At 41.4% G+C, this 22289-nt stretch overlaps 1 protein-coding gene across 2 annotated transcripts; it reads left to right on the top strand.

Moving 5' to 3' along the window:
* The first annotated feature begins 4887 nt into the window (after nucleotides 1–4887).
* Nucleotides 4888–6447, top strand: LOC115462697 (POU domain, class 4, transcription factor 2-like). Of its 2 annotated transcripts, XM_030192698.1 has the most exons (3): nucleotides 4894–4982; nucleotides 5103–5152; nucleotides 5462–6447. In XM_030192698.1, exons 1-3 carry the CDS (start codon nucleotides 4894–4896, stop codon nucleotides 6445–6447), a joined length of 1125 nt encoding a protein of 374 aa, XP_030048558.1. The 2 variants fall into 2 exon arrangements, with proteins under 2 accessions (XP_030048557.1, XP_030048558.1); XM_030192697.1 differs by having other exon boundaries at nucleotides 4888–5148; nucleotides 5491–6447.
* The last annotated feature ends 15842 nt before the right edge of the window (nucleotides 6448–22289 follow it).

The following is a 22289-nucleotide window of genomic DNA, read 5'->3' as shown; positions in this document are numbered from 1 at the left end:
TGACTTGACTTTCTTCTTTTTTGAAAAGTAAATACGGCAGCTGAAGGACATTTTGCTGTAAGGAAATACAAATCGTACCACCACTGGAATTTCTGAGCCAGGAGCCACTGGGAATCTTGGCCAAAGGCTCCTCTGCTCAGGTGGGTGACACGTGGGCTGAGGCTTCAAACTGGGCTCCTCCATCCGCTTCCTCTGTCAATCCGGTGCTCCTTTTTCAAGCATGGGGAAAAAAAAATGTGCTTCACTGCAGCGGACGGGCTGAACACGTGGGGGACGGAACAACCTGCCATTTATCGGATGTTAAGACTGCAGGGATGTTAATGGGTGTCGTGCGGATCAAGGTAGATCCTAAATTGGAAAGAGGCACAGAAGAGATCAGGGAGAGAGACAGAAAGATCAATCTCTTTCCATAGATAAAAATCATTGTTTTTCCTCGCGCAGGCAACTGGTTTCCCCTTTCTTTGCGAAATACACTGCATCACCCTCCAGTTCTTTGTTTTCCTCTGGAGCCTTAAAGCAATAATTTCACACCGATTGAAGAAAACAATCTGGCGGTCTAGAAATATAGTAAAATTAATCTCGATTTAAAAGAGGTTGCCTATACAGCTTGTGTGCAAAGAAATCCTTTTTATTCACTATAGATAAATCTGAAATGTAAGAATAAATTCTATTTTCTTTGTCCTTTTTGTTTTCTGGGCATGGTGAACATAATAACAACTTAATAATAGCCATACTGGGTCAGACCGATGGTCCATCTAGTCCAGTGTCCTGCTTCCAACAGTGGCCAAAAGTCCAGGTCAAAAGTACCATCATGTTGCTTAAAAAAAAACAACCCTTTTATTTAAACATCTTGAGGACTATGCCAGTGTTAAGTAATACCCAGAGGTATTTTCTTCAACAGATGCAGACAGGTTCATAGCACCTATGGAAAGCAAGTACAAAAGGTACCGCGAGGAAATAATGCCATAGAAACAGCGCTCCTCTCGTGGAAGACGCACTATTTTTGCGGAAACTTTGCGCGCGTCTTAGCTCTGTGCCGAGCCATCCCCAATACCGAGCAAGCAAGCTTCTTCACTGTGTCCAGAAAGGAGTACTTACTATAGCACCCCCCCCAATCCTTTTGGTTCCTCACTCTTAGCAGTGGACTTCTGACCCTCATTACATGCAGCCAGGTTTTTGCCCGAGGACTTGCCCGTTTGTCTCTAAGACTGCCAGTAATTTGGTTTGAGAATCTGCAGTTCACTTTCTGATGTGGTAACTGAAACGTACTACAAAAAGCTCCTTTCTCTGCACACCAGTAGCTCAGCTGAGCGGTGCCGCCTTCAGCATCGCTGTTTGCTTTGCAGACTTTTCATCTGAACTCTCTTTGCGGCTTTTGAAATCATTGTTCATCTCTAGTTAGTCTAAGCGCTAGCAAAACGTGAGCAAGATTTATCTCCTTGACACCTTAAAGCATGCTGCCAAGAAGCAAAGCAAGCCTCCTAATACATAGGAAGGCAATGAAGAAGAATGACACAGTTGTTTTGGTTACTGTTGCTGTTATTTCTATTGACTGATGTGTAGATAGGTACATTTTAAATGTAATGGTATTCAGCCAAACTCTCTTTATACAATTTGCAGGCTGTAGCGTTCTTCCAGTCTATCGTAATGATGTCCGATGTCACGCGCCCTTTTAGGTTCGGTGAAGTATAAATGCTTTGCTTTAAGTTTTTTAATCATTAATTCGAAGACGGATACATGAGACGAGCCAGGGATTTTGCTGGAGATGGGGAAAGCAGCTGATAAGCGTGCCCAGCCTGCTGAAGAGCTATCGGCAACATGAGAGGTTACAAGAACCCTGGCACTGTCACCGGCAGCTTAGGAAACTCTGCGTGTTCACACCTGTCTTGGGCGGGCTGAAGTGGATCGTGAGGGAGTTACTTAAAATCTGTTCTGTGTTACACGAGTGAAGAAGGAAAGAGAGAAAGAAGTAGTAGGGTTGTGCTTAGAAGTAGTCCTTCAGCGTACGAGCTGAAGCTTCATAAATCATACCTACCCATTTTTTTGTTGTTGTTGTTTGAAACGTGAATATGCTGTTACAAAATTTTGCTGAGATAACGTTGGCACTGCAAGACCGGCACCTATCACTTTTTGTCAGTTCTGTACCTATTCCACTTTGCAAAAGGTTAAACGTGCTCTGGAAATCAGCGTACAGGTGACTGTACCTTAGAATAAACACCCAATTTGAAGTCTTTGTGTATGTTCTAAAAGATGGATGGGTCATATTTTGTTTTATAGGGTGGTATGAATTTAAATTAATAATCCATAGAAAAATAATATTAGCCTGTAGTGATGTAATTCCATGCTACACTTATGCCATCAGCAGTTCAACACAAGGATCCCTCCTGTTTAGATGCTCCGACAGTACACTAAAGTTTGTCCAATTATTTTGGTAGAGTTTTTATTTTATGAATTTATTATAATGCCTTATTTACCACATGGAATAGTGACAAGTGTTTAGCATTTTGGAGATCAGTTGTCAGTTGCTATTACGATCAAGATTAATGCAAATTAACTATATTCATTCTTCTAGTTTCCCCATGTGACAGAATACATTATAACGTCTATTGCAAGTAATTAAGCTCAACAAACGTCTTTCAGATAATAGGAAAGACACGATATTTCTAATTTTAATTTCTGGAATGAGGAGCTCAATTCTTATTAAAGCTCCCCTATCGCAAATTACCTTTTCATTTTTTTGACTTTTGTGCCAAATGCTACAATAAAACCTTTTCCCAAGCAAATAATTCACACCCTCTTTTTCCTACATCTCTAATCTCCCGTAAAATGTAATAAAACATTATTTTTACCATATGGTGGTGCAACTGTTAGGGGACTCAGTTCTTTAATTTTAACACACTATTCAATTGTGTCTGAAGAAATATTTTCCTGTTAAATACTTTCATTCTCTTTTAATATTGTCTTGAGTTTTCCGAAGACAGTGTAAAAGAGAAAAATATTCCTGCAGATTATTAATTATTATTGTAAGAATTTCCGAGGCTCAATGATTTATACTAATTATATCAGCCAATTTTTTTAAAGATTTAAACAAATTAGACAACCCTTGTTAATAAGAACATAATTTAAGGTTTGAAATTATGTATCACCGATGAAGAAGCCTAATTGGTACGATGATATGTTTAATCGCCTTTCAGAGACTAGAACTAAGGTTCTGATCAACTCCTAAAAGGTTTGCTGAAAAATTCTTCCATGCTGTCATTAATAAAAGATTTCTATAGATTTCAGCTTTTCAGCAATGACATACAATTTATGGTACACCCGATGCATTAGCCCGTGGTGTGTCTCAATTTTTTCAGTATTAGGAAAACTAATAAATTCGTCAAGCTGAATTAAGCATACAAATCAGATGAGGCATAACAGATTACATATTGAAGCGCTGTGTCTCCCGAGCCTAAATGAAATTTCAATCTAATAATTCCTTCCTGGCCTGGCCATAATTTGCTTAGAGATGTTGTTCTACTTCTTCCAAAGCGCTTTTCGCACTGTAATTAAATGATTCTCAAGCTTTTAACTTTGATTTAATTCATTTCTTTTGAGATGGCGACAGTGAAAGCTGCTCTGTGTAATTTTTTTTGGCTTTTCCACTGAAAATTACCGAGCCTGCTGTTTAGGTGGGAGGGCTAAACACCTAAATACTTATTCTGATCCTAGCATGCAAAAGATATTTAATTTTCATAAAGAAAGAAAATCTCTACATAGTTTTTAAAGTTGTAAAAACAATAGTTGTCATAACCCATAATGAGGGTTTCAGATGTAGGGCCTAAAGCAGAGACCTGTAGGCAGACCAGCTGCAAGTAACTGATCTGTGATTTAGGGGGTCTTTTACTAAAGATTAGCTCGAGTTATCTGCAGCAGGGCCCAAAGGAATGAAATGGGACCTGCTGCAGATAACTCGAGCTAACCTTTAGTAAAAGACCCCCTTAGTTTCTCTTCCTTCTTGACTGTCAGATAAGACTTGCGGAAAAGATCTCTTGTGCTGTGATTCAGATTTCATGGACCGATGATGCTTCTGAAGAAAGTAATACAAAAGTCAGTGTGGGCAGCTAGTATAGCTACATAAGAAGGAAAGACAAAGGTAGGGAGGGCACCTAAAAAGAGACAGGAGGAGACACCCACCAAGAAATCCTTAAACCAAGAGAGAGAGAAAGAGAAAAGGCAACACACAAAGAAAGGCGGAGAAAAGAAAGAGTTAAAAAAAAAAAAAAAAAAGAAAGATCAGAAACGGATAGAAGAACAGCAAGGGAACGGGAGAGCATCAAAAAGAAGGAGGGACACGCACGCACACTCTCGCTCTCTCTGGACAAGCAGGGCAAGTCTGAACAGCCAGCCAATCAGGGCCGAGCAAGCAGAAAGCGAGGGAGAAGGGGGTAGGGTGAGCGCGCGCGCGCCTTCCTCACTCCAAGCGCCACCTGTCAGACCTAGGCTCGCACAGAGCCGCGGCAGCAAGAGGAGGGAGCGCGAAGAAGGCTGCACGCGCCAGGGTCTCCCCCGGCGTGCAGCAAGGCACGCCGGGGCAGAAGCGCGAGCCGCTACGAAAGACTGGAGGAAGAAGCCCGAGGCGAGAACTTTCAGGGGAGGGGGAGGGGAGCGACTGCACGTGCTGCTGCTGCTGCTGCTGCTTTGGGGGACTTTTTTTTTTACCCCTAGTGTTGCCTTGGCGGCGGGGGCAGAAAAGGAAAGAGGAGAAGCGGTGCCACTTGCCGGCTGGGAGGTCACTGCAAGGAAGAGAAGGAAAGACACTCGGGAACTTTAGGCAGATAGAGGGAGAAAGAGCAGCCCACGAGTTGGGGGAGGAGAGCCCTTGCCCGGCTCCAGCTCGCCGGCAGGATGATGATGATGTCCTTGAACAGCGGCAAGCAGGCGTTCAGCGTGTCTCACGGCAGCAGCCTGCACGAGCCCAAGTACTTGGCGCTTCACTCGCCGTCGCTTCCTCCGCCCAGCAGCTCCCCGGGCAGGGGCAGCAGTGGCGCCGGCGGCACTGCCGGCACCGGGGGAGGAGGGGGAGCGGCGGGGGGCGGCGGCGGCGCAGGAGGAGGAGGAAGCGGGACCACAGAGGCCATGAGGCGAGCCTGTCTCCCGACTCCGCCGGTAAGTCTCGTGCCTGAGCTGTGCTTTAAGGAGCCTCTGGCCAGCCCTCCCTCCATCTGCTTGATGTTTTTTTCATGTCTGCACAGCAAATCACCCGACACCTTCAATCTTTTCCTCTCTCCCTCTCCCTTCAACTTATGCATTCAGTGGCTTTTGCCTTTCGTATGAATTTTTATGACCTGGGATGTTGCATGTGTCTTGTGTTCTGTGTGTGTGTTCTTTCTTTATTTTTTTCCCCCCTTCCTCTAGGTTTTCTTTTTAAGATTCCGGAAATGTTTTAATCGGCGGAGAGAAGCCAATTCCCTGCTGACAGTAATGTGTGCCTTCTATTTGCAATTGCAGAGCAATATATTCGGGGGTCTGGATGAGAGTTTGCTGGCCCGCGCTGAAGCTCTGGCAGCGGTGGACATCGTTTCTCAGAACAAGAGCCACCACCACCATCACCACCACCACCACCAACCTCCTCACCACAGCCCCTTCAAGCCGGACGCCACTTACCACACTATGAACTCCATCCCTTGCACCTCCTCGGCTTCTTCGGGTTCCTCGGTGACCATCACCCACCCGTCCGCTGTGGCAGGAGGTCACCACCACCACCATCATCACCACCACCACCATCAAGGTCATCAAGCACTGGAAGGGGAGCTGCTGGATCACATAACCCCTGGCCTAGCCCTTGGGGCCATGACGGGACCCGACGTCTCAGTGGTGTCCACGCCAGCTCACCCTCACATGGCCAGCATGAACCCTATGCACCAGGCAGCCCTGAGTATGGCCCACGCCCACGGGCTGCCCTCTCACATGGGTTGCATGACCGACGTGGATGCCGACCCCCGGGATTTGGAAGCTTTCGCCGAGAGGTTCAAGCAGAGGAGGATCAAGCTCGGGGTGACCCAAGCTGATGTAGGTTCAGCCTTGGCCAACTTAAAGATCCCGGGAGTGGGTTCCCTCAGCCAGAGCACCATCTGTAGGTTCGAATCCCTCACCCTTTCCCACAATAACATGATCGCCCTAAAGCCCATCTTGCAAGCCTGGCTGGAAGAAGCTGAGAAATCTCACCGAGAGAAGCTCACCAAGCCCGAGCTCTTCAACGGGGCAGAGAAGAAAAGGAAACGCACTTCCATCGCTGCCCCGGAAAAGAGGTCGCTGGAAGCCTACTTTGCAATCCAGCCTCGCCCTTCTTCTGAGAAAATAGCGGCTATCGCTGAGAAATTGGACCTGAAAAAGAACGTGGTCCGGGTGTGGTTCTGCAACCAGAGGCAAAAGCAAAAAAGAATGAAATATTCCGCTGGGATTTAGTTTTAGTTACTGCAGTTTTTTGTTTTTTTTTGCACTCGACAAGACATTAAAATTTTTTCTCTATGTATATATGTGCATACAGATACTGTAAATGTCAAAATAGAACTAAAATGCCCAACAAGTGTAGGGATAATAAGAATCCTAACATCTTTACTTGTCCAGAATGACTCAGTATCAACTGACTGTTTTTTTGAAGCCAGATATGAAAATTATTTTAAAAAGAATGAAGACTTGACTCAAGTAAGATTTTTTTTAATTCTTAAAGACATCCAAAAATTGGCAATGTAGCTACATTTCAAAGAAAAAAAAAATCAGAATTTATTGTCCAAGACCTGACACTTTAACCAAGATTTAATCTTATCTATAGGAGAATAATCCCCACAATGTTTTGATTTTAAAAACAAGTCGGAATTGCCCTCGTTTACATTATAAATATAAATATATATATATATTTTTACAGTGGTCCTTTCAAATGATAATGCCTAGATGAAAGAAACTGATCGTATGCTTCAGGAATCTTTCAAAGCTATTATTACATTACTGCCAAACAACCCCGTGTACATTATTAATTTTTCTCTCTAGTAACTTAATTTTCTGTCATGCAAATTAATTCATCCTCTTTAATGAAAATATTGATTAAAAACAGACAAAATAGAACAATGAGCCGGTTTCCATCAAATGTAGGCTGAGAAACAACGAATTTCCACTTGTCACGGTAAAGCTTTTTTTCTTTTTTTTGTCATCTGTAAATTGTCATGTGATTGAAATATTCATTCTGACACATAACCTAATTAACAAAGCTTTGCCATTCTGTATGGCATATATGTTCTCCTTTATTTGTATGGACTCTTTCACTGTACCAGGTAATGTTTACTTGGTTACATATTTAATAGGAATTGTTCCTATCACTCAGTCCTGTGAGAGAGGAAAGCAGTGGTTGAATATATGTGAACACTGAGGTTTAGCTCCTATGGATTTATTTTTTTCGGGCAGAGTTGCAAAATTATCTTGATGTTGTTTTCTCATTTTGAGTATTTTTTTTTTTTTTTACATTGGTAATTTTGCACCGAAGAGGAAAACCTTCTTTCGAGATGTTTATATAGAAGAGTCAAGTTTTGAATAGGGAAAGGGATGCAGTTCACTGCTTGTAAATTCACATTGTTTGATACAACTTTTTTTGAAGTAAAACAGTGATGGTACTTTCGAATCTGGTACCTCTGTGTACTGTAAATATTTCATGGGGATTGACGTTCATATAGTTATATTCTTACAGATTTTGCTGTATTGCTGTTCTATTTGAGATGATTTGGTCTTAAGTCCTGTACATGATGGAATTTGGTTGTTTTGTTAATAGGAGGTTTATTTATTCTAGTAATGTACCGAGTTGTTAAAAAAAAATGTTGTTGAAATGTTCTTTCATTAAAAATAGATTTTAACATTTTATTGAGAAAGTATTCTTCTTGTTCTGACTTATGCAATTTTTTTCTTTTGCCCACTTCCCTTTAAAGATATCATTATGTTATGTTTAAATACTATCAGGCAATTAATAATTTTATTTTGGAAGCAATAGGTTATTCCTTCCTTGTTTCTATGCAATGAAATATCTTTTGTGTAGATTAAATATTTTGATCATATTTACCTGAGCCATGTTTCAAGAAGCTGAAACAACAAACAAGGACACATGTCAGGCCCTCTTTTACCACCACTCATAAAAGACTTAAAAAAAATAAGGAAATGGCCATGCGGTAAGTTAAACACTTGCCTGGGGGAATCCCTTACTGCCTTACTCCTGTTTAGGAGGCAGTAGGGGCTTCCACGGTAACTGGGTAGTGGGCGGTGCTGCTCGATTACCGTGCATGCCCCCCTGTGCTAGAAAATACAAAAGTATTTTCTATCACCCTAATTGCCCTGCACCGGAAGCCGGAACTACCATCACCCCTACCTGAGCTTGGCCATAGGGCAGATTTGGTGTACGGTGATGCGGCGGTAAACCCGTGTCACCGCTTTGCCAAAGGGCCCCATGATGTCTTGTTTTCCAAAATACTACTACCACTGCTAACAACAACATTCCAGGTAGTGGGAGAAAGGTTTTGAAATTAGGTGGGTAAGGAGAATAAAATTTGCTTAATTAATTAATAATCCACCGGTCTTCACTGTCTTAACACTGATTGCACAAATAACTTTTTTCATAAACTTTCAAAACGGCGTCCTTAGTAAGCAGAAGTAAATTTATAAAGCCAGCACAGAGCTTGCTAATTCCTTGGCAGTTTAGGACCCCCACCTGCGGTTGCCAAAGTGCTTGAAACGTGCAGCAAATATTCTATTAGGCTTCAACAAAAAGGCCTGTTCTGGGAGCTGCTGGAGTCCCAGGAATCCGGCACGGTCTCCCCCCAGCGCTGGCGTTCTATAAATAATAACAGTATCGGTACCCAATCCTACTCACTCTATTTCCCCCCAAACACACATAAAAAATATGCACACACGGAGACTTGAAAGCATGGATAAGGGGACCAGTAAAGCGTACAACGAACTCCCAACTTCGCGCGGAAAAACAACGCGCTGATGCGGAAACACTTGGAAGGTGCTGATCTTATATCACCTCCTGATAGGCTTTGTTGCCACACACACTCGGGTATCCGTGTCGTTGAAAATACAAAGCCGTTTAGATACAACAAACAAAGGTATAGAAGAGTTAGCTAGTAAACCTTTAGATCGACTAATTGTAATTTGGAAAAGCCAGCCAAGTTTGAGCTCTTGGTTAGACAATGGATAGCGCTTAAAAGTTCCCCTTATTTATTTATGTATTATAGTATGGGGTTTTATAAATACAAAATATTTTTTACATTGTATCTTTGCATAATAAATGGTATCCGTAAATTAGGAATACACACACACACACGACCTTTCCCGTAACGTATTACTTATTATTTGTAATCACAAGCTTGTCTCCTGAAATAGGAAAAGAGAACTGAGATGTGATCCAAGACGTAGGAATCAAGCGCCAATTAGACGGCTAAATGAATAAGGATTTAAGAAAACGGTGCAGGCCTGCAATTCATACCTGACACAAAAGTAGTCTAAATTATATTGCAAAGAAGGAATCGGGAGCTAAATCCCAGAGCTGAGTTTTACATGGCAGGTGGTGCACAGAGTTATCACGCAGCCTTGAACGGCATAGTACAGCGGGGTTTCAGCACCTAGGACAGAGCTCCCACGCCAATAACCCCGAGGCAGGGCCAGGAACCAAATCGGTTCTCCTTAGTGGCATGTTCTAAATTCAAAATGTTATGCTGTGCTTGCTTTTCGAAAAAGTATAATCAAACTTGTCTACGCTAGAATTATTTCAAAGAATAATAGAGCGAATTGTTCCTAAATTACTAAAGAGTCATGAAAGGTACAACAGCCACACATTAGCTCCTATATAGTTTTAAAATAAGATGTTGTAAGTAGTGGAACAGGTATGGGTTTATCATCATGAAAGATTATTTTATTTCGAAAAGGCAAGGGTTTTCCTTTTTTTTTAAAAAAAAATATATATATATTTCGTTTGAAATGTAGCCGTTCACATATGCTAATTGGTGCATCTGTTTCCTTTAAGCAGGCACATAGGAGACATGATTTATTTTGTTGCAAATGCTGTTTCTACAATATTTCATTTTAGGAAACAGTAGCATAGAAATACATTTTATATAGTTTGGTAATAATTTCTAGCTAGAAACTCGAATTAACAAAAATTTAAAAGATACACATTTTAGCCAAATTACTTTGAATTGACCGTATATTTATGGTGAGTTCACGCAGTTATTGCCAATGAAAATAGAAATGTAAGATCTTCCAGAAAAGTTTGTGTACATACTCAAAAGGAGAATGTTTTTTTTTTGTTTTTGTTACAGCAACCACACTATATTTATAAACGTGGGCAAAATGCTTTCAAGTATCTGGAGGGGTGGGGAGGGAAGGGGGGAGATAGAGACTCATTAATAAAAGAAAAGAAATTGTGCTTGTAAATGTGGAAATGCCTCACAGAGGACAGGGATTAGTAAAGTAAAATGGAGTTTATTATATTTCACCTTCATATGCGGACCGCAGGAATCAAAGTTCTATAGAAACATTTTTTGTAAACTCAGTTTTGTAGGTCAGCATCTAGTCCCTTATGATATATGCAGCGTGTCTTCAAGTGCTTTAAAATGGACTTTTTCTCTCGCTCAATATTTTGATGTTTATTATAATTTGTATGCAGCACTTGTTCCTTGTTAATGGCTAGTTTGCTGATGCCCTTTTTGTTTCTACTTCATGGCTCATCCATTACTGTTACACTGATGGTAAAGATGATCAGCATTCTTATTTCATGCAGAGAATGTTTTCTAGCACTGTGCAAAGTAAATACAAACAGCCACTGAGGAATATTTACCAGTATAACAGTAAGGATAAATCCCTCCTCTCAGTACCCTTCTCCACCACCGCCAACTCCAGGCTTCGCTCATTCTGCCTCGCCTCGCCTCACCCTATGCTTGGAACAACCTTCCTGAACCCTTACGCCAAGCCCCCTCCCTGTCCGTCTTCAAGTCTTTGCTTAAAGCCCACCTCTTCAATGCTGCGTTCGGCACCTAACCCTTACCGTTCAGTGAATCCAGACTGCCCCAATTTGACTGCCCCTATCGGACCGACCGTTCACTTGTCTATTAGATTGTAAGCTCTTTGAGCAGGGACTGTCTCTCTTTGTTAAATTGTACAGCGCTGCGTAACCCTAGTAGCGCTCTAGAAATGTTAAGTAGTAGTAGTAGTAGTAAGGCAAGTCTTTAGCAAGTAGTGGATAGAATGAGAAGCAAGTAAACTTATTTGAGAGCAGGGGCCTTGCAGACATGGTGGATACACAAAGGTGGTGCTTGTTTTTTTTTATTGTTTAATGTAGTTCGAAAAACGCTTTGCCCCTTTTCTTCTGAACTAGCACGTCTGACAGAGACCGGTGGGTTCATGTAGTAGGCTCACTGGAAAGAAGAAAAAATATATATATTTGTTAAAGTAACCACACTGTATTTCGCATCCCAACAATGTACACGACAAGAGGTTGGCATAAAATAAATTCTAAATACAATATTTCGCATTTACTAAGCCAAGATTTCTTCTCAGTATAAGAGGGGGGGGGGGGGAAGTATTTCTGAATTAAACATGCATAAAACCACAGGGTGCAGGTGAAATGTTAAAGTTTGGCAAGATTTGGAAGAATAAACGACATTCTTCATTTTGATGTATTTATTTATTCATGGAACATTCAGACTTCAATGCAGATAAAAGTATTTGAATAAGACTTTTTATACCTACTTTGCTATAGTCACCCTCGGGTTAGGGTGAATCATAGAATGGTTTGTAATCGGTCCAGGTGAAGTCTGCAAGCAAGTACGACGGCATAATACGGTAATGCAAAGTACAATTAATTTAGCAGAAATGATTGGTATATTATTTGGAACACAATTGGAAAAAAAATCTCTCCACTGCAAAAACAAAGTTTTGTCAACATATGAGGGCATAAAAAGCACCTGGAATTGCAAACTTTCCTTTCAAACTTCACCCCTCCCCCCCTTTTTTTTTTTAAATGGGCCATTCACTTAAAAGCTGTAATGGGCGAATTAATAAATTGCGCAGGAAATTATTAAATCCAGATAATTACAGCGAATAAGTATGTAATCATCAGTTATCTCAGCTAATTACTGTAGGTCAGAGCAAGCCGGAATACGAAATCCTCCTCGGGAATTGAAATTAACTTTGCGCAGTGAGTTGCTCTGCTCGACATTCCCAGTCTAAGCACATGGCAGCTCCCCTGTGAGCTAGTCTTTCTATTTAACTTTGAGAGAATGGAAATAAAATTAAGTGGCACCGTGATAATAGGAGGCTGTTTAGGCTGCAAACTGAGCGCTTTTTCACTTCCTTTCTACCTTTGATTCCTGTTTATGGAAAGCTGCTGCCTATATCGTTTTGAAAATTAGAGAAAGCCGGGCAGCGATCAGTAGAAGAACATTGATCTCTCACATCAGTGAAAAGGAATTTATTTTGCATATTCTCCCTGCACCTGAACTGGAAACATGTAACCATGAGTTAGCAGTCGTGTTTCTGATAACCCTGTAATGAAGAATATACACTTCAGAGTTTTTCAATCATTATTTGTTTCCTGTATTTCAGTGTTATATCTCATCTTTTAAATTCGTATACACTTATTAGGGGCAGCTTCCGAGATTGCTGCTACAGTTAATACTGTTTCTTTGATTTGGGGATTTTTTATCATACTTTCCAAGTAACACATAAAATGAACTGCACATTCCTCACTTGCTGAGGGAGGAAAAAAAATGTAAGCTTTTTATCAATTGCAATCAGGAGACGGTCTCTTTTGCCTTTTCCCTGGCTGCAGACTGGGACGTTGATAAAAATTTAATGAAGCCTGGGACCCGCTAGGGCTCCATCTGGGGATAGAGCAATAGAATATTTTAACTGTACATTTACACGAAGTGTCTGGCTTCGAAAACGTGACTGCTTTTAATCTGGAATTAGAAAAATCCATAGATCTTGAAATTAAATATTAGATGCCCAGGACTCCCTTTTTCTTTGTTGCATATGCTCAAGCGATATGTTTACCAGCTTTGACCCCCCCCCCCCCCCCCCCATTCGATTGCCAAACGTATCTCTGGTCTTCAATTACAATCCCGTTAATAATAGATGGTTTTGATAGGGTGCTGTGTCCCTGTGCTTTTGAATTTTTTTTTTCTTTAAATAGGGTTAATGCAATATTAATTGGTCGTAGCGGTTATAAGAACGTGCAGTGTTTTTCAGGAACAGATCGATCAGGCTTGGATGTGGGAGTAAAGAGAAACACCTCCGTTTTTTGTGTAATTTCATTTTCAGATACCCTCAGAGCTTTAGGTGAGTAGAAAACGTTGCTTCTCTCTTGCAAAGATGCAAAAAGCAAAAACTTATATTTGTGTGTGTGTGTGTGAGAGAGAGAGAGAAGCCTCAAATATATTAGAGATTGTTAATATAATAATAAAGAAGTGGGAAAGGAGACACAGGAAGTCCTACAAACCAGTGCACTGTATTCCTTTATTTATTTCTCTGTTATAAACCTCTTCCTCATATCTATTATACACCAAGGAAAACATTACCAAACAGGGAGAGCGTATAGCACTAAAATAAATACTAGTGGCCAGCTACTAAAAGTGATTTAAAGAAAAAAAAAAATCCAGAAGCATGTCTTAATCTGCCTTGCGCTACAGTGGGCTAAAACCACAACTGCTTGAAAAAAAAATCCTACAAGATTTTTTGTAAGTACTATTGTAATTAAAAAAGGATTTCATGCCACTAGAGATATTGTATCTTGATAACAATTCAAACAGAAATTAAAGGCCAGTTTCATCCACTGTCTTTTTCATAATCGTGTCTATTTAAATTCTAATATGGTTCGCCGTTTTCTCGAAGGAAATGCTCTGGAGAACTCGACACATAAATTATTCCGAAAATCCTAGGCAACGTGTGGATTCCAGGTCCTGGCAGGAATTGTGAGTTCATCAGTTTTATGCCCCCCTTAAATATTTCGCCAAGCATATTAAACGCCTATTTTTGTTTCAAAGTTTGCCAATCAGTTGAGTGTTCTTAAATGCCGTTAACATTTTTAGGTGGATGTGAGCGCCAAAGAGGAAGTAAAATGAATCTGTTCTTCTCCCCTGGTAGGTTACTAATCAAGGGAATTACCTTAATTCCTCTAGCGCACAGTCACGTGACGGCAATAATCTTGTGAAAGTGTCCGGGTAAGTAATTCAGGTTTATTATCTCTCAGACTCTGGAAATTATTTTGGCACATTTGAAAGCGTTTTAAGGGTGGCCGATGCTAAGAGTTTACAGTTGAAGCATAGATGCAGACGATGAAGAGATTTATTGGTTTAAGAAAGAACAGGACAAATCAGTGACCGTGCAAGTATTTGGTATTCTACAGTCCTTTTTTCAAGGCAGTAAAAAATCAAACAAGCAAGCAAGCCAAAAACAAAGAAAAACAAAACAAAGCACCCATTTTCTTAGTGCATGTGGAAAATTTTCTGGTTTACTATTCATTCCATTTCCTGTGTAAGTGGTGGTATAGACAGAACAGTAATAAATGTACCACATGCTCACACTTATGACAGCAATTAAAGCACTGACAAGGCACAGCAGAATTATTTTTGTGTGTAATAGCTGGGTCCATTAGGCCAGCTGTCACTTGAATGAAGAAATCTATCTATCTATCTATCTATCTATCTAGTGGGGGGAAGAGGGGGTGGTGGTTGGGAGACGAGGATAGGGGAGGGCAAACTTATACGGTCTGTACCAGAGCCGGTGATGGGAGACGGGACTGGTGGTTGGGAGGCGGGAAATACTGCTGGGCAGACTTATACGGTCTGTGCCCTGAAAAAGACAGGTACAGACTCAAGATATGAGTTTATCTTGGGCAGACTAGATGGACCATGCAGGTCTTTTTCTGCCGTCATCTACTATGTTACTATGTTACTATCTATCTACACACACACACACACTCCTGCTAAATCGCATAGATATGTATATCTTTGTTTGTTATGTTATTTTAGCTACCACTTTTTTGTGTGTGCGCGTGATCTTTGTGTGAATGTGTTCTGTCCTGTTTTCATGGAGTTCTTTTCTGATTTTCCTTGATCTTTTAAAATATTGTTTTATGCAAACCGCTTTGACCTTGCTTTAAGTAAAGGCGGTATTTGAAGTTCTGGAATAAACATAAACATATGACAAGAAACAGGCCGAGGTTCCATAGTTTGCTTGCTGGGGACACCCTGTTGTTATTTTTCTTTGCTATAGTTGCATCATGTTTTCTTTCATGGAGTTTACAATTCTTAAAAGCACCATGTTTGGAATGTAATTTCTCCCTATTATCTTGTTTACACCAAAAAATGTCCAAGTAGAGCACTTTTGCTCTTTTTTTTTAAACTAAACTAAACTAACACAAAATTAACCTCCCTGTTTACAAAGCTGCATGGCATTCTGGACACAGTACCACACTGCTAGCCGCTAGTGTGGCTTTGTAAACAGGGACCTAAGTAAGTAAAGTCTAATAATATTAATCTTGTAATAAGTATTGCTATACTGGGACGGACCAAAGGTCCATCAAGCCCAGCAGTGGCGTAGCTAGGTGGGGCGCCAGGGGAACGGTCACTCCCCCGAACGGAGTTCTGCCGGCGCCTATTTTTTTTCATCCTGATGCACTGAAAATGTGCGCCGGTGCTGGGGGAAGTCCGCTCTCACTCCCCCCGTGCCGTCAACCTGGCTCATCCAGGCTCCGCTTCTGAAGCCTAGCATCTTGTTTCCAACAGTGGCCAATCCCGGTCATAAATACCTGGCAAGATCCCAAAAAAGTACAAAACATTTTATATTTCTTATCCCAGAAATAGTGGATTTTCCCCAAGTCCATTTAATAATGGTCTATGGACTTTTCCTTTAGGAAGTCGTCCAAACCTGTTTTAAACTCCGCTAAGCTAACTGCCCCTACCACATTCTCTGGCAATGAATTCCAGAGTTTAATTACACATTGAGTAAAGAAACATTTTCTCCAATTCGTTTTAAATTTATTACATTGTAGCTTCATCGCATGCTCCCTAGTCCTAGTATTTTTGGAAAGCGTAAACAGACGCTTCACTTCTACCCGTTCAACTCCACTCATTATTTTATAGACCTCTATCGTATCTCCCCTCAGCTGCCTTTTCTCCAAGCTGAAGAGCCCTAGCTGCTTTAGCCTTTCCTCATAGGGAAGTTGTCCCATCCCCTTTATCATTTTTGTTGCCCTTCTCTGTACCTTTTCTAATTCGACTCTATCTTTTTTGAGATGCAGTGACCAGAATTGAACACAATATTCGAGGTGTGGTAGCACCATGGAGCGATACAAAGGCATTATAATGTCCTCATTTTTGTTTTCCATTCCTTTCCTAATAATACCTAACATTCTATTTGCTTTCTTAGCCGCAGCAGCACACTGAGCAGAAGGTTTCAACGTATCATCAATGACGACACCTAGATCCCTTTCTTGGTCTGTGACTCCTAATGTGGAACCTTGCATGACGTAGCTATAATTCGGGTTCCTCTTTCCCACATGCATCACTTTGCACTTGCTCACATTAAACATCATGTGCCATTTAGACACCCACTCTTCCAGCCTCGTAAGGTCCTTTTGTAATTTTTCACAATCCTCCCGCGATTTAACAACTTGAATAACTTTGTGTCGTCAGCAAATTTAATTACCTCACTAGTTACTCCCAGTTGTCCTGTGCAGAAGAGAATATGTGTGTTTGTGTGTATGTGTGAATTATTCCAAAGAATACCATTTACTTGCTATGCTAATCCCAAAAGGCCACGGGTTTGTATTGTGCATGACTTTGCTTTCTGTAAAAAAATTCCAGTCTCTTGTATGCCTAGCCTCAAAAATTCTGCACAAAATATTGGATGTGGAGGCAAGTTGTCTAGTACACAGAGGTTCTCATCCCATCTAGAGGCACATCTAGCTAGTTAAGTTTTCAGGATCTCCCCTCCGAAGGGACATCACCTTGTAGAGGTGGAGGGGCTTGTGTGTTCCAATGACTTAGAGGGCAATGCTGAAGGGTTACCCATATCAGACAGGCCTCTGAGGAGAAACCAGACAAAGAGTGTCCCAAACTGGGAGAGTGGTAAGATGGTGACCTGAAGTTCGACTGCCCAACGGCCCAGCTGCCCTCTGAAGTTTCGTCTTCTTTACGTAAATTTCCTCTCTGCAATTGCAGTTACCTTAACTGAGAGGAGGGGACAACCGATGGTCAGCCGCCGATGGCCAGCGTTTTATCCCCTGAGCAGCAAATACGGGATCGCTGCACGACGAACTGCCCACAAATGAAAGGGTTGGCGAGTCCTTTGATTAGCGCCGGCGAAGGAGCGTCGACGCTCTTGGACCTGGAAAAAACAACTCCATCGCTCCCGAATTATTCAACCACCATGTCCAAAGGAGTGGAGGAGTGAGTTAGAGGTATATGCTGAAACGGAGGACGTTTACAGCAGAACCTGAATCGGCGGAACCACTCCTAAACACCTATGAGAAATCAACTTGGAGTTTTTGGCTCCCATGGAGGTTACATTGAATACCATCTGGAAGGCGCTTCGGGACCTAATGGTGGCAGTAAATAATTTTGTTTCAGATATAATTTTATTAGAGAGTTACATGGACAATTCAACTGAACCATTTGAGAGTAAAAAATTGTTATAACAAATGATTCTACATGAGCAAGAAGTGGTTATGACAATAGACCAGAAATTTTGAATAATAAAATGAATATTATTATAGATGATTAATATCGAGATTATTGTTTTTCCCAGAGTTCCGGGTATGACTCCTAAAGTTTTCCTCAGAAATATTTCTTCAAATTATTACTTTAAAAGGAGTGAAGCCTGTGAAAACTGGGATTACTTTAATCAGTGGGATTTGAATTAGAGATTTAAGTATATGGATTGTTAAATAACTTCTGGTTTTTAAAAGAGAAAGAATGTAATCAGATCTTTTATTTCTAACTAATATTGGACAATAAGTATGGTTTTCAATGAAATGATTTGACTATACACCGTATTGGCCTTGAAGAAGCCAACCAGATGATCAATGTGGAATAATGAATTAGACGAGTAATATCTATGGAAGGTTAATACCACATTTTTTTTTCTGTTTACTGTTTAATTGATCTCCTTAAAAAAAAAAGTTTTCAGGATCTCAAGAATGAAAAATTTGCATACCAATGAGGCACTGCTGCAAATTCATCTCGTTCATATTTATTGTAGATATCCTGAAACATTGGACTGGCTGGGCTTTGAGGCCTAGGCTGAGAACCCCTTATCTAGTATACTTGGATTGCTTTTGTGTAGAAAACGAGCATGCATGCTTACAAGAGCCCTAACCTGTGTGCTACTTGAATCATTTTTGGAGTAAACTAGGCTTCACCAGACAAATCACATGTCAAATCAAATGGGCGCTATGTAAAAATAGTGAACTCCTATTGAAGAAATATGACACAATCTATAGTACATAGTATTGTCAACTGACAAAGGTTGGCACTTTCACCTGCTCCTTATAGATTTATGCGCTAGTATTTCTGCAAACTAGTTTGAGATAGCTACAGGCCTTACAGCAGAAGCAGAAGCTCTCCTTCCAGAATTCCAGCCGCCAAAGTGATGCAATTCTGCAGGTGCAGACAGGATGGTCGCAATAGAAAATTGATTTTGCTGCTCTTTGGGGCCTTTTTACTAAGCGGCAGTAGGGCTACCACGCAGGTAGTGCATGCCAAATTGATACTACTGCTCGGTTAGCATGCCTACCTGGTGGTAGTTTTGAAGTTGGCACATGCTGTTTCCCACGGTAGAAAATATTTTTCTATTTTCTACCGTGGGTTCATTCCTGGTAATCGGCAGCACAGCCACACTGGTGCGTGCTGCATGATTGCCACGCATCTAGCATGTCAGCCTTTACCGTTAGGTCAATGGGTGGCAGTAAGGGCTCAGGCAGTAAATAGCCACACCCTATTTTTAATTTTAGTTCACAGCCATTTTCTGCCCTTATTAAAATAAACGCCTTTTTTTCCCAGCCACAGTGAAAAATGGCCATGCACGTGCCCACACTTCCACAGGCCACATTTTACCACAGCTTAGTAAAAGGACTCCTATGTATTTTAATGAAGCTGGTTTACATGTAACCTGGTACAACCCATTTTTTTTCACTTGACTGTAAAATCTGTTGTGTTTGGGGCACATTAATGCAGTGGTGTTCCTAGGGGGGCTGACACCCGGGGCGGATCGCCGATGCACCCCGCCCCCCGGGTGCAGCGCCCCCCCCCGGATGCAGCGTGACACCCCCCGTTAAAGAACCCCCCCGGGTGCACACCGCTGGGGGGGTGCCGTGCGTGCCTGACCTCCGTTCATTCCATGCTTCTTCTCTGCCCCGGAACAGGAAGTAACCTGTTCCGGGACAGAGAAGAAGCATGGAACGAACGGAGGACAGGCGCGCACGGCACCCCCCCAGCGTCGTGCACCTGGGGTGGACCGCACCCACCGCCCCCCCCCCCCAGGAATGCCACTGCATTAATGCCATTCTGTCCCAGACTATCCAAAAAGATGCAAATGACAAAGTAATAAAAAACATATTCACACTTCACTCAGGCAGAACTTCGACTAGAATACAGAAATATTTTTTTTAAATATGCTAATAAATCTGTTAATAACCAAGGTGCCTCAGAATGATCGAATTTACAGTCTAGAAAAACCACGAGTAGAGTAATGCGGTAGCTGTGTTAGTCCACTTTTAAAAGTAATAAATAGAAATAAAACAAAACAGAGAAAAGAAAATATGATGATACCTTTTTTATTGGACTAACAATACATTTTTTGATTAGCTTTTGAAGGTAACCCTTCTTCTTCAGATCAGAAATAAGCAAATGTTGATAAATAACAGTATATATAAATGAAACACCAAAGCATTCCAATGACAGTCACAGGAAGCGGGTGGGGTAGGTAAGGTGAGAAACATGGGAGCTGGGTGGATGAGAGATGGGGAGAGATGCATGATAGATAAAACAAAGCAGTAGAATTTTATGGTTTATAATGGGCTAGAAATCCCAGATCTTTGTTAAGTCCTGTCTGGTGGGTGCCAAAATATTTAATCATGTTGACGTCAAAGGTCTTATGTTCCTGGATTGTCTTAAAGTTTCCTTTTAGTATTCTCACCATAAAATCATTGATACAGTGTTCTGGTTTTGTAAAGTGCTGTCCCACAGAGGTGACATTGAGGTTGGCAATGGAAATTTTCATATGATGTCTATGTAAATTAAATCTCGTCTTTAGCATCTGGCTTGCTTCTCCAATATAGCACCCGTCTTCACACTTTTTACACTGAATGAAATATAACATGGAAGATGAGCATGTGAAGGATTCCTTTGAATTGAATATTTTTCCTTTGTGAATGACTCTGGGATCCTGTGAAATGTGTTGCAAAACACGCACCTACACTATCACAGGCCACTTTTTACTGTGGCTTAGTAAAAGGACTCTTGTGTTTTCTTTCTTTAGATTGAGTGCTTTTTATTTTTTTTAGATGAATTTTGATGTTTGTTTGTTTTTTTTTATTTTAAGTAGACATTTCTTACCTTGTCAAAATGATTGTCATCTTTGATGATTGTTTTCCCAAGAATGGCTGCTTTTACCACACCTTAGAATAGTGTTGAAAGCAATTAGTCCTGAATCTAGTCAAAACTATATTTTCTAAAGTAAATAACAGGTACAGTGGTTACAAAATCAGAACTGAAGCTGATTCAGTGTGATTTTGCAATTGATGCTTGCCATTCAAAGAGGCCTTGGTGACATTGACAGAGATTAACCAGTAGCATTTAACTTTCTAGTACCATTGAAAAGCTTTTAGATACGGAGAAAAGTAACTTACTTTTCCAAGCTTTTATCAAAGTCTTTCAGGAATCTAGCTTCTACTAAATCTAAGAGAAAAAGTCAGTGTATGAGGCAAATTCTCAAGATGAACAGATGTGGAGGGGCATTTTCGAAAGGGATGTCCACGTTTCGATTTAGACATCATTGCAAAATGTCCCAATCCAGGGGCGGAGAAACCCGTATTTTCGAAACAAGACGTCCATCGTTTGTTTTGAAAATACCATCAGGGACGTCCAAATCCTTAAATTTGGTCGTCCTTAGAGATGGATGTCCTTAGACATGGTTGTTTCTGATTTTCAGTGATTTTCGAAATCAAGGATGTCCATCTCAGAAACGACCAAATGCAAGCCATTTGGTCGTGGGAGGAGCCAGCATTTCTAGTGAACTGGCCCCCCTGACATGCCAGGACACCAACTGGGCACCCTAGGGGGCACTAAAGTGGACTTCATAAATTGCTCCTAGGTACATAGCTCCCTTACCTTGTGTGCTGAGCCCCCCAAAACCCACTACCCCCAACTGTACACCACTATAATAGCCCTTACTGGTGAAGGGGGGCACCTAGATGTGGATACAGTGGGTTTCTGGTGGGTTTTGTAGGGCTCGCTGTTTCCTCCACAAACATAACAGGTAGGGGGGATGGGCCTGGGTCCGCCTGTCTGAAGTGCACTCACCCACTAAAACTGCTCCAGGGACCTGCATATTGCTGTCATGGACCTGAGTATCACATCTGAGGCTGGCACGAAGTATTTTGAAAGATGTTTTTTGAGGGTGGGAGGGGGTTAGTGACCACTGGGGGAGTAATGGGAGGTCATCCCCGATTCTCTGCAGTGGTCATCTGGTCATTTTGGGCACCTTTTTGTGCCTTAGTCATAAGAAAAACAGGTCTGGGTGAAAACGTCCAAGTGTTCGTCAGGGACGTCCTTGTTTTTTTCAATTATGGGTCAAGGACGTCCAAGTGTTAGGCACGCCCAAGACCCACCTTCGCTATGCCTCCGACACGCCCCCTTGAACTTTGGCCATCCCTGCGACGGAGTGCAGTTGGGGACGTCCAAAATCGGCTTTCGATTATACCGATTTGGACGACCCTGGGAGAAGAACGTCCATCTTCTGATTTATGTCGAAAGATGGGCATCCTTCTCTTTCAAAAATTAGCCCATTTGTTCTTTTTAGCATATGTTTACATCCATTTAAACAGTCCGTTAACATTTCATTCTATAGTAAGGGGCTGATGCCGAAAGGCTTGAGGTAGAGCCATATGTGGATGTCTGAGTGCTCGGCTTCTACCGAGAGCATAATACCACCGCAAGCAAGAAGTTAATTGCATGCAAATTTTAAGCATGGCAAACCTGTGGCAAATG

The sequence above is a fragment of the Microcaecilia unicolor genome, chromosome 2 (assembly GCF_901765095.1).
Source record: "Microcaecilia unicolor chromosome 2, aMicUni1.1, whole genome shotgun sequence".
NCBI classification, from domain to species: domain Eukaryota; kingdom Metazoa; phylum Chordata; class Amphibia; order Gymnophiona; family Siphonopidae; genus Microcaecilia; species Microcaecilia unicolor.
Note: the sequence above shows the minus strand (reverse complement) of the source record. Positions and strands in the feature narration are given on the sequence as shown.

Coding starts and splice junctions, on each gene's coding strand:
- LOC115462697 (XM_030192697.1), top strand. CDS start 4,888: ATGATGATGATGTCCTTGAACAGCGGCAAGCAGGCGTTCAGCGTGTCT. Junction 5,149..5,490: donor CCTGTCTCCCGACTCCGCCG/GTAAGTCTCGTG, acceptor TTGCAATTGCAG/AGCAATATATTCGGGGGTCT.